This window comes from Microtus ochrogaster, unplaced genomic scaffold (genome assembly GCF_000317375.1).
Source record: "Microtus ochrogaster isolate Prairie Vole_2 unplaced genomic scaffold, MicOch1.0 UNK7, whole genome shotgun sequence".
Classification (NCBI taxonomy): Eukaryota; Metazoa; Chordata; class Mammalia; order Rodentia; family Cricetidae; genus Microtus; species Microtus ochrogaster.
Window position 1 is genome coordinate 154,164 of NW_004949105.1, and position 12,705 is coordinate 166,868.

Consider the following 12,705-nt stretch of genomic DNA (forward strand, 5'->3'; position numbering starts at 1 on the left):
TTTAAAAGGACATCAAGAAGAAGAGCATCTAGGCCACTGAGCAGTGGAGCCATTTTCTGCCTCCTCTTGCTTCCGTGTAAAGACATGTTTGTATAGCATTATTAGGTTACCCACCTAATGGTGCATCATTATATTACATATGGTCAATAGTGCATCACCATTGGGCTAGTTTTTTACAAGAAATTTGTTGTTGGGATGACGGAGGGCATCTGCACGTGTGCTTCAGAGTCTCTAGGGATCTCTGTCTGTTCAATCCTCCAGGGATCAGCGCCTTACTTTCCTGGTTGTCACTGTCCTGGGCCCTGGTGTCATACAGCCATTTCCTGGGTGTCTTGAAGCCAGGCCACCGCACGATGCTATGGGCTGCCCTCTTGTGCCAACACTTCTGGAGGATGGGCATGTTGGGAGCCCGTGTGCTGAGCCTGGTTCTGTTCTGCAGGGTTTACCGTGTTTGGGTTTTAGTGGTTGGAGGTAAGTGGGGCTTCTGTTCCATTCATAAAGCCTTAACAGTAATGGTTCACGGTCCTCTGTCCTAGATCTGTGGCTACTGGGCTCAGCAGAGGACCTTAGGGAAGCAGAAAAGCAGGCCTCTGTGTTCCTAGGGGACCTCGGCAGATTGGAGGCACAGATGTGGCCTCTCTCTTCAGCAAAGTAACCTGGACTCACCCTTGGTACTGGCAACTACAAAAGACAGGAATTGTAAACATTCAGTCCTCTTCAACCTAGAACACCCACAGCATGGCTTCTGCTATGCCCTGCCAGTCAAACCATCCTTGGTAGCGCAGACCCATGAACACGGAGCTCCCAAGAGTGTGCCTCCAATGCAAGAGGTGGTGGTGCACGCTGACTCTTTGGTTACAAATTTTAGGCTCAAAAGTTCCAGCTAAAGCTGGAAACCCAGTTCTCAGAAGACTATGGTAGACCATCCTGTAGAATGTTGTTGCTCACACAGGAGGTCCAGGTTCTATCTGATCCTGTGCAAAACTGTAGTGTATATGCTGCTTCTTAGAACCTCCATAAGCACCCTGTTTCCTCTGGGGTTTTTTTTTTTTTTTGGACACTTTGTCTAAAACAGGAAGTCCCCACTGAACCCCAGCCTTCTCTTCGCCAGCAGCGCAGATATGAATGTGATGATCAAGAGTCTGTCTAGCCCTTCAGACTCCTGAATGGGGCCTGTGTGTCCTTGCCAAGGACAGCAGTGTCCTCTGGTCATCAGTGAATACACTCTGCAAGAGGGAACAGTGTACTCTTGTTTTAAGAGAACCGAGAACATTGAGAAATAGCTGGCCCATGTACCCAGAGCAAACATTTAATACAGTTATTGGCAGAAAAGAACATTTTTTGGAAAAGGAAAAAAAAAAGTTGTGTTCCTACGGAGAAATTAACTACATTTTATCCATCATTTTAAAATTCAGCTTCTGCTCCAGAATGAGGCTATTCATCTTAAAATATAAGAAGAAAACTTGTAACTGGTCCACATAGAGTTCTCTTTGGGTCTGGAGGGTTGGGTTTGTAGAGCAACAGTGTAAAGAGAGTAGAGGGCTTTATAACTGCATCTTTAAATGCTTTCGGGAAGCAAAGGGCATCCATAGGTAAGGCCTGATGCATGGCACTGAATCCAGTCTGTTTTCTCAACTCCAAACTAGGTCAAATGCCTCCTGGGAGGCTCAGAGAGACAGACATGCAAAGACAGAATGAGTAGCTTGCCTGTGCCCCCCAGTTCTCTTCTGGCTTTGGGGGATCTCTTGTGGGATGCTCAAGTTCAGCCTCACCCCCTTCCCATCACCCCACTGAAAGTGGACTTCCACCCCTCCCCCTCTCCAGGTGCTCACTGGCTGGTGATGTCCTTCTGGCTCGTAGCCCAGCAGAGCGACATTGTGGAGAGCACCTGCCACTGGAGGCTCTTCAACCTGCTGGTGGGGGCCGTGTACATCCTCTGCTATATCAACTTCTGGGACAGCCCTTCCAGGAGCAGGATGGCCAGCTTCTACTTGGCAAGTGGCAATGGAGGTTTTCTTTAAGCCTGGTTTTTACATTACCTCGTTAGGTGGGGAAGGTGCACTTACGCAGGTGTGTGCCTGTGCATCTATTAAAGAAGGAATACCAGGGGCTGGAATCGGCTCCGTGGGTAAGAGTACTTACTGTGCATGCATACAGACCTGAGTTCAAATCCCCAGCAACCAAATGCCTGTGACCTCAGCACTTGGCAGTAGGGGGGCGGGCACGGAGGAGGAGATACAGGCAAACCCCAAGACCTTACTAGACAACCTTGCCAAAATGTCAAGCTTCCAGTTTTGTGAAAGATCCTGTCTTGGGCAATAAGGTAGAGTGATAATGGGAGACACTGGAGTTCCTCGTCTGCCTTCCACATGCCTGTGCACTGTGTGTGTGCTGTGGATACACACACGCACACACACACACACAGGAATAGCCTAGCATAAGGAGAAATTACAGTGATTACACACTTTGACAATAGCCTGACATCCAACTGTTGCCATCTCATCGGGTACAGCCAACTCAACAGACTTTGTTAACAGATGCACTTGAGGACCTTTTCCAAAGTGGAGATTCCCAGTCCCGTCCCCATGAGGCCGGAGAATTCTTGTTTTGGAGGTCGCTTTGGGCAGCGTTGCTACTCCACCTCCTTTGGAAGCTGCATGCCTGGGCTCACTTCCTCCTTTCTCAGAGGTGGAACAGCTCTGGAAATTGTGGCTTCACCCAGGAGGGACTTACTCATCTCAGCAGACACACAGCCTAAAACATGTTAGCAATGACCTCAAGGCTGGTGTGTCAAAAAGCCAGAGCTTTCTAGCTATAAATGCGCAGCAACTCCTCCTGGCAGCTTTGAGGATGTGGTTGAGCTGGTAGTTCCTGTGCTGGTATCTGTCAGCTGTCTTCATGTGGGATGGACAGAATCCCTTTACCAAACACCTGTCATTCTCACCATGCCCTCTTTGTGTCTGTGATTTTGTGGCTGTCATTATGACCCACGCTAGCAAACCTCCCCTTGTAGATATGTTCCCATTGGGAACTTAGTCCTGTCTGGGGGAGGCACCTTGGCTTGTGAACCTTAGCAGGTACCAAGGACAGAAGGGAGGAGCTTCAGATAGCAGGACATGGTGGCTATCTTGACCCCACAGGTCATGCTGCTGGAAAACTCCATCCTCTTGCTATTGGCCACTGACTTTCTGCAGGGGGCACCACGGACCAGCCTATGGACTGTGGCGGGAGTCTCGTCTGGATTTCTGATTGGTAAGACTTACTGAGCCTTGTTAGCCACGATTCCCCCCCAACTTGTATTTTATTTATTTTATATTTATTCTTTCTATTTATTTTCATGGGTTTGCACGTGTGGTATGGATGCATGTTTGTGCACATGTTCGCATGATGTGTGTGCAGATGCCGCATGTGAGGTCCTGAAGTTGATTCCAGATGTCTTCCTTAACCATTTATTGAGTCGTGGCCTCTCACTGAACCTAGGGCTCCTGGATTCCTAATAGTCTAGCTAGCCAGCTTGCCCTGGGCCTTCCCCTGTCTCTGCCTCCCAAGTGCCGGGATTACAGGCAGCTGCCCCATCCCTTCCCAGCTTTTACGTAAATTCCCATGCATTCACACTTCTGCAGCAAGTCTTCAGTCTACTGAGCTGTCTCCTCAACCAAAACCTGTTGTTTTGTTTGTTTGGTTAGTTAGTTGGTTTTTCAAGACATGGTTTTCTCTGTGTAGCCCTGGCTTTCTTGAAATGCAAAACTCTGTATACCAGGCTGGCCTCAAACTCAGAACTCAGAGCTCTGCCTGCCTCTGCACCTTGAGTGCTGGGATTAAAGGTGAGCCACCACTGCCCGGCTACAACTTTTTTATGAGCTGGAAAGACAGGGAATAGTTTAAGAGCCGTGAGTAGAAGATGGGACCCAGGCTGTGGGTAAGGAGGCTGCTGCTTGCAGCCTGAGACTCAGAGCTTAGCTTTATCTAACTGGCTAGACTGCTAAGAGCCTCACACAAAGGTGGGAGCAGCCACATCTGTCCAAAATGCTCCCCGTTAATTGAGTAGAAGATGCTGATCTCTAAGCTGCATGTGTGCATGTGAGTGGCCAGTTGAAAGCCTAGGAGAGTCCGTGTCCTGAAGAGAGTTAACCACCACCGACAAGTCAGCCTATTGCTCTTGGCCTGTGCCCAGTCATCTCCCTGTGAAGAGGGACTCCCTTGGGATATGATGGGACAGTCCTCACAGCTGAGAGGCTTAACCATTTATGTGGGATTTTCTAGTTCACAGGAGGTATGAACACTTCCCCGGTAAGCCCAATAGTAGGAAGTAAAACTGTCCACTCATGCAGAAGAGACTGATCTGTGTGATGCTTTTCCTTTGCCCACCAGTAGGTGGCGCTGGACACACCTCTGGCTTTCCTTTGGCCCTCTGGGAATCCCCAATAGGAAAGGAAGAGTGTGCCAAAAGAAAGAGCGGAAACAACGCAACTGTGAGTCAGTCCTTAAACCCAGGCGTTAGAGAATAGTATATCTGATACGTGTTTAAAATCACACCAAATTATGTTATTGCCAGACATGATGGCTCATTTCAGTAAATCCAGGGCTTGGCAGCCGGAGGCAAGAGCATTGACGTGAATTCCAAGCCATCATGGCATACATAGTGAATCTGAGGCAAGCCTGGGCTAAGTAGAAAACCCCTGTTTATTTAAAAAAAAAAAAAAAAAATCCGAGAAGCAACTCACAGGTAAAGTAACTATTTAGCATTCAAGAAGCCCTGAGTTCAATACCCAATACATGAACTGTAGGCAGGCAGTGGTACATGCCTTTATGCCATTAATCCCAGTACTTAGGAGACAGAGGTAGGAGGACCTCTATGAGTTCAAAGCCAGCCTGATCTACAGCGTGAGTTCCAGAACCGCCAAAGCTACACAGAGAAACCCTGTCTCGGGGAGGGGGGGAGGGAGAGCTAACTATATAAGCCAGATATGATGTCTCATGCCTGCAATCCTAACATTTAGCTCACGCAGGATTGACATAAGTTTGAGACCAGCAAAGGCCATGTATCAAGGCTTTGTCCCAAGAAAACAAGTAATTTTTTAAAAGAAAAATTATAAACCAGGTAATGGTGGTGCACACCTTTAATCCCAGCACTTGGGAGGCAGAGGCAGGTGGATCTCTGTGAGTTTGAGGCCAGCCTGGTCTACAGTATGTCAGGACAGGCAGGGCTACACAGACATCCTGTGTCTCAAAGGAGGAGGAGGAGGAGGAGGAGGAGGAGGAGGAGGAGGAGGAGGAGGAGGAGGAGGAGGAGGAAGATTTAAAGAGAGAGAGGAAAGAAAAAGAAAGGAAGGAAGGAGGAAAAAAATTATAGAAGCTGGAAAGATGACTCGGCAGTAAAGAACACCACCACCTCTTCCAGAGAACATGAGTTTACACACATTAGTCTTATAAGGCTCTTTGGAGCACCGGGCAGGCATGTGGTACACTGACATACGTGCAGGCAAAACACGTATACACAAAATATTGCTCAAAGAGTTATAGTTCCAAGAATACAGGCTTGAAATAGTTCCTGCCCAAATCTCGGCTCCCCATTTCCTTCTTTCCCTGGACAAACATGTATTTAATGCCTACTGCGTGCTAGCCTTGAGCTCGGCCAAGAGTCCAGCAGGTGGTAGGAAATCAGCGCTCTCAGTGTCTCTGGCTGCAGCAGACCCTGCTGCCTACCCAGCATCCGGGGTGCGTAGGGAGGGTAGCAAAGGTCAGCTGGTTTGCTGCTCTTCTCTGCCTTGGTAGAACTTACTGCAAAAGCTGAGTGTTTGGGCTTGGTAGGCATCCATGGCGCTGTATAGAAACTAGCACGTCAGCTGTGTCCAATACAGAGAGGACAGGAATGCTGGTCCTCGTCCCCACTTCCAAACCTACCACACACCAGTGCCCTGCCCTTGTCCCCAGAGACATTGAGGGTCTAAGGGCAACGTCCTTTGGGTTCCCTCCTAGGGTCTGTCACGCTGCCATCTCCCGGCGCCTTCAGCCTCCTCCTCACACTTAGCTCACGTCTCCTGAATCTATAACGAGCACCCTTAACCCAGGCACTTTCTCCAGTGTGACAGGAAACTGGAAACAGCGTGGGTGGCTTACTGGAATGCTCTGCTAAAGAGATTATTGCAGCAGTCAACACTTCTGATCAACATAAACGAAACTGACAACAGCGTGATTAAGATGTTTGTGCACAGAGGAAGTGTTGTTGTTCGTGGAAATGCCTTGATAGGGGCTTTTGAGGAGCGGGACTGACCTCTGCTTCGGGCTCTTGTTTTCGAGGTCGCTTTCTTACCTCCTGCCTCCCCCGGCTTTGGCATCCGTCCACACCGTGCCGGTGGTGTGGTGGGATTCTGGAAGTTACGAGATTACTACTATGCCTCTGGTGCCCACGTGCAGACACACATTGGCCCATAACTTGAGGGGTCAATGCCAGACGCCCTCCAGGCTGAGGCTCAACAGGAACGAAGCCACGGCTGTGTGTTCTTTTAGGTTCAGACACATTTATAGCTGTTAGATGCTGGGGCCTGTTTAAAACTCCTCCTGAACAATATCCAGTTCTGAGTCTCTCTACTGTAGGTCAAAATTATCCTGCTCAAAGTAGCCACTGAGATTGCCACACACGGGAGGATATCGGGTGTCCCAGAATGTAACCTCATGTTCTCCTTTGTGCTGTTTTCTTCTCAGGCAGTGTCTCGCTGGTTCTTTATTATACCTTGCTACACCCAAAAGCTGCAGACATCCAGCAGAGCTTCCAGAGGAGATGCTGTGGCCCCATAGAGAATGACAAAGCTGAATCAGAGGCTTCTCCCAGGGCTGTGGTTCCAGCAGGGGAGAGGTCAGAGAGCTCAGGCTGGTGCCAAGAGGAAAGCTATGAGCTAACCAGTCTAGATAAGGCCTCCAGCCCAGAGCAGAGTACAGCAGAGGTGGGGCTGGGGGATGGGAGATCCGGGGAGTATTCCTTCTTTAGCCACCACCACTGGCTGTTGGTGAAACTTGCTCTCAAGACAGGAAGTGTATCTAAGATCAACGCAGTCCTTGGAGGTGACAGCCGTGGCTACTCCTGTTCCCCTGTGTTGGGGTCGAGTCAACACTGTAATCTGCAGAGGGAGCCCCTGTTTTCCCAGAAAGATCTCCCGTCCTCTCCTTGTGACCCTTTGACCTTGGAGAAAGGCTCTGAGTTCGCAGGTGCTCCGAAAGCAGAGATGGAGTCACTGGAAACTTCAAGCTTTGTCTCCTTTGCCAGCGAGCAAGAGGACAACTCAACCACCCAGGAGCCACCAGCTCCACAGGAGGTAGACAACCCGAAGGATGGGACCGAGGCTGACCTGGGAGCCCAGGGGAAGGGTGCGGATGGGCCTCTGAAAGAGGAGGAAGGACAGGCAAGCACAACACTGTACTTCAGTGCCACCATGGAAAGGACCACGCCCTCCTACCAAAAAGGCAGCCCAGCGGCCCTGCAGGCATCCCACTCAGGGACACTGAGAGAGAGCGGGCCGGTGCAGCCTGCTTCACCCCAGGCAGCCACTAAGCCCTTTCCTGTCACCATGGCCAACATTAGTCCCATTCCTGGCAGAAACTTCTGCCCTGGTGCAGGCCTCCCTGGGCGAGCCCCAGATAGCTCAGAGTGTGAGGAGTGGAGGGAGCCTGCCAAGGACCTATGTGCACAGAGGTCATTGCCAGGGACGAGCCTGAGACCCGCTGAAGAGCCGCGATTCACATCGACCCCTAAGTCTGAGTCTATCCAGAGGGACCATAGCTGCAGAGACAGGAGGAAACAGGAAGTGAGTTTCTTCATCTGATCTTAGCCGGGGTGGGACGGGTTGAAACATCAGACTGGCAGTTCAGCATCGTGGGAAGAGAAAAAGCCCACACCTGATGCCTGTGTCCTACTTCTGATCTCTACCTGCGCACCTGAAGAGATGAAGGGACAGGATGGGATGATGTCTAAAATCTCGCCCCGCCCACCCCACCCGACGTATGCGCAGCAGCCAAGTGCCGTGGCGACAGGCAAAAGGGTTTCCGGCTCCTTTTATGAGGTGCATGAGCCCCAGAGCATCTCTCTTGTCTGCGACTTCCTGGAAATGCAAAAGGAAAACTCGGAGACCAGTTTCATCCAGGAATCTTTGTAATTAGATGTTCTTCACATGGGACGCTTATTAATCACTTGTTAAAAATGCTTTGGGGAGGTGGAGATATGGCTCAGCAGTTAAGTTACGCTATTCCAGAGGACCCTGGTTCAATTCCATGGAAACTCATGATCACCTGTGACGATACGCTCTTCTGGCCTCTGTGGACCCTACACACACATGGTATACAGACACACATGCAAGCAAAACACCCATACACATACAGTTTTTTAAAAATAAAAACAATGGGAGCTGGAGAGATGGCTCAGAGGTTAAGAGCATTGCCTGCTCTTCCAAAGGTCCTGAGTTCAATTCCCAGCAACCACATGGTGGCTCACAGCCATCTGTAATGGGGTCTGGTGCCCTCTTCTGGCCTGCAGGCATACACACACAGACAGAATATTGTATACATAATAAATAAATAAATATTTTTAAAAAAATAAAATAAAAACAATGTGCTTCCTAGATACATTATTTTTAGTCTCTTATTGTTACAGAACATATTCTTTCTGGATGTAAATGAGAAGTATGCTCATAACCGACATAAATGAAAACAAGGGCACCATTTTTTTTAAATATTTATTTATTTATTTGTTATGTATACAATATTCTGTCTGTGTGTATGTCTGAAGGCCAGAAGAGGACACCAGACCTCATTACAGGTGGTTGTGGGGCCACCATGTGGTTGCCGGGGGAATTGAACTCAGGACCTTTGGAAGAGCAGGCAAAGCTCTTAACCGCTGAGCCATCTCTCCAGCCCCAAGGGCACCATTTTGAGTTCAGATCCCTTTGATGGGACCGAAGTAACAGCTAGGCACAGACGTTTGGTTTGGTTGCTTTTGACTGAATTAGTTGGGTTGGTTTTTTTTTTTATATGCCTTAGTGTTTCGCCTGCAGATATGTCTGTGTGAGGGTGTCAGGGCTGCCATGTGGGTGCTAGGAATTGAGCCCGGATCCTCTGCAAGATTAGTCAGTGCTCTTACTCTCTGGGCCGTCTCTCCAGCCCCCGCAGTCGGTTGTTTTAAGACAGCACCTCAGTCTCACTATGTAGCCAAGGAAGGCACTGAACTCCTGGTCCTTTCTCCTCCACCACCCATCCTGCCTTCAAACCAACCATTGGGTCTCTGTTTGCTTTTTAAGCTATTTCCTTCATGTCTACACTGTGTTCCCTCTCCCATTCAATGTACAAGAGCATCAACAAGGGAAGGAAACATCCTTGCCCAGATGCCCAATTCCTTTCTAACTCTTCTCTGAAGGCATCCTTTGCTGACACGTGATTCCTGTTATTTCCCAGAGTGCTCCTTCCCAGCTGGTTAAGGAAGCCCAATCATAAACCATCAAAGAGCAAAGCATGTGGGGGGGGGGGCGGTGCGTGGTTTGCCCTCTAGGTCCTGAGGCCATTACAGGGCCTGAATAAGATGATGGTGCTGCCTAGCTCAGCATCCCCAACTGGGGGTGAAAGAGGGATGCTACGGTACATGAGTAAGCAAGACAGGAAGTAATGGAGTTTGTTAACAGTGACACTGGTGCACTATAGTCATTGTGCTTCCATGGGGTCAGGCTCCTGTTCTACTTAGGCTCACCCCAAACCAGATGAGAACAACGTGGGCCTCTTCCTGCTTCCTAACAGACATCATCCCTTGTCTCCTATCATATCCACTTTAGCGCTGCCTTTGCCTGTCTTCCCAAGCCTGTCCTGGCTAAAGTCCATCTCCATCTCACTTTCCCTCCTGCAGGGGATCTTCCTACACTTTAAGTTCCCATTGTTGCTAACACCACCACCAACACACACACACACACACACACACACACACACACACAAAGATCACACATCAAGGTGCCATCTCATCTTTGAGCTCTAACAACAAAGCCCACCACAGGTGGTCCTGGGGCAATACAGGAAGGATGAACTACCCATCCCTCATAAATGTCATTACAAACTGCAGTTTCCGTGTGGCTCCTAGTGAACAGGCACTTGTTACCAGGAAGGCAGGGAGGAGAGGAGGAGAAGCGGGGGAAGAGGGTTTGCCCTTTCTTCACAAACTTCTCACTTCTCTGACAAGCTGGAAAGCTGGATCTTTTTCCATAACCATTTCCCTTCATTTAAGGAATCCTGATGAGGAGGCACTAAGTAAGATTCATCCTTTCTGCCCCAGGCCTCCAGCCCAGCATGACCTTCACAAATGACCTCCTGTCGGGCTGCAAGTCCAGTCCTCAGGTAGCCAAAATGACGAGAAAACAGGCGCATACTTACCAGAGAAACCAGTGAGCCCACACCGACTTTAAATGCTTATTCTGCTGCCTACTGAAGGCTGGTCAGCAGGGCCACACTGTTACACAAGGAAGAAATGCAGTTTGTGGCCATGGTACTCGGGTGAAGCAAGTGACCCTCCCCCTCCCCTCTGAGATGGGCTGCCGTCTATAGGACCCAAAGGCTGATCTAGGAAAGACAGACTCTATTTCCCTCCTTCAGGGATAACGTGAACCATCAAGACACTCTCTAGGAGTGAATTTAGGACCTTTAGCAGAGTGACCCCACAGTAGGCAAGGTTGTATCAGCGCATTGCACTGCAAACCAATCCCTTAGGCAGAAAGTTATAGAAGCAACAATAAGGGTTAGAAAACTCAGCTCCGTGGCCTTTTTGAGTGATTGGGTTTGATGGGCAGAGGGCAACAGTTTGTGGGACTCTGGGAAATGCTGTTCTGCTCGTGATCCCTGCAAGTCTTTGTGGAGGACATCTCGAGAAAGAGAAGCTATGGTTGGCTAAGAAGCAAACACCACTGTATACTCGTGAGACCTTGGTGTCTTACAAATCACATGGCCTTGCTTTTGCCCTGTTTGACAAGGTCCCCAAGTGCCCTTGCCTTGTGCTCTGTAAGATGGCGTTGCCCAGCCAGAGAGCACCACGGCCATCCGGCAAGCTTCAGATCAGCACCTGGCGACTCAGGCTGCTCTCTTCCCTCAGAACATTCGTGGTGGCTGGATGACTGTCAGGTTCCCACTTCCCCTCCAGAGAACAGACATTGCTCATTTGCCCCAGGTCCGCACCACAGTGTGAGCTCCACGCTGCCTTGTCTTCAGTAGGCTAGAGCTGACCTGAGATAGGCAGGCTTCACCCCTGTCCAGGAAAAGAGATAGAGTTGGGCATGGAATCTCTTAATGTGTCTGAAGATAACAGACTGTACTGAACAAACAAACATCTCTGATGCCCTGCCTATCGAAACGCAGGAGAACCTAGAGCTCCCAGGCTTGCAGGAAATCAGAATTGGTTTCTGTAAACGTTACTGTAACTAGCTCCCTAGGACGGCTTTTTTGCTCTGTGGTCTGCCCCTCATGATCCCTGGCCTGATGGATATCTGTGTCTGGCACTCAGCAGCCACTTCCTATGTGGAACTCAATTTGGAAGTTCCCTGTACACCTCCAGGAATATAACCTCTAGGTTTTGGTCCAGACAATTGTCCCTGCTCCGGCGCCTCTTGTGGCAAGTCTGTGTTTGCAGACTGTCACCAACACATAGGGACCTGGAAGGAAGGAACCATAGACATGCCACCCTGCCCTCAAGGTGGGGCAGGGTCAAGATCATGATGGGGAAACCCACAGAGAGAGCTGACCCGAGTTTGTGGGAGCTTGTGGACTCTGGACTGACAGCTAGGGAACCTGTATGGGACCAAACTAGGACTTCTGAATGTGGGTGACAGTTGTGTGGCTTGGTCTTTTTTGTGGAGCCCTTGGCAGTGGAACCAGGATTTATCTCTGGTGCATGTACCGGCTTTTTGGAGTCCATTGCTTATGGTGGGATGCCTTGCTCAGTCTTGATGCAGCAGGAAGGGGATTGGTCCTGCCTCAACTTGATGTTCCAGGTTTTGTTGACTCCCTGTGGGTACCCTTACCTTCTCTGATGGGCTTGGGAGGGATAGGGAAGGGGGAGGAGAGAAGGGACGGGGGATTGTAGTTGGTATGTAAAATGAATTAAAAAAAAATTAAAAATGACTACCCTGTTCCTTCCCATCCAAGGACCACAGTAGCCCAACCCACACAAAAGCTGAAGGGCACCAAGATCCCACATACCCTGTAAGGTCAGCTCCCGCCACCAGTGCAGGCTCCAGATGGAGGAAGACTGGAGATGTGTTATGCCCAGATCCTCAGAGGCCCCCCAAAACCAACCAGGAGACTGAGTCCCGTATGTGAAAGCAAAGAGCTTTTATCCTTATTGAAGTTCAAACTTGGACTTTCCAGGTGACTTTAGCCCAAGCCCTCTTTATACTGTCTGTTTTTAGACAGGTTCTCAATAAGTTGCCCATGGCAGTCTTGAATTTGCCATCCTCCTGCTGCGGCCTCCAAAGAAGCCGAGGTTACAGGCGCACTAAGAACGAGATTTTACATCTTCTGCGAGAAGACAGGTTAGAAGGAAGCTATCCGGGGAGTCCTCCTTAAGCTCTCGCAGCACATACAGAAAGGCTCACCTGAACACGTGGACCTGACGCCAGCTGGCCATGCTCCTCTACAGATGGGTGCATCAGCTCTGGCCATGCTCCTCTACAGATGGGTGCATCAGCT

The 12,705-nt window shown here is 49.6% G+C and overlaps 1 protein-coding gene across 1 annotated transcript in view; it reads left to right on the forward strand.

Moving 5' to 3' along the window:
- Positions 1 to 8,353, forward strand: part of Xkr5 (XK related 5) — a 17,745-nt gene extending 9,392 nt beyond the window's left edge. The window contains exons 4-7 of the mRNA XM_005366225.2: positions 262 to 471; positions 1,825 to 1,994; positions 3,141 to 3,252; positions 6,706 to 8,353. Coding sequence (XP_005366282.1) covers positions 262 to 471; positions 1,825 to 1,994; positions 3,141 to 3,252; positions 6,706 to 7,820 — 1,607 coding nt within the window. The 3' untranslated portion in view covers positions 7,821 to 8,353. The remainder of the gene's footprint in view (positions 1 to 261; positions 472 to 1,824; positions 1,995 to 3,140; positions 3,253 to 6,705) is intronic.
- Positions 8,354 to 12,705: the final 4,352 nt, after the last annotated feature.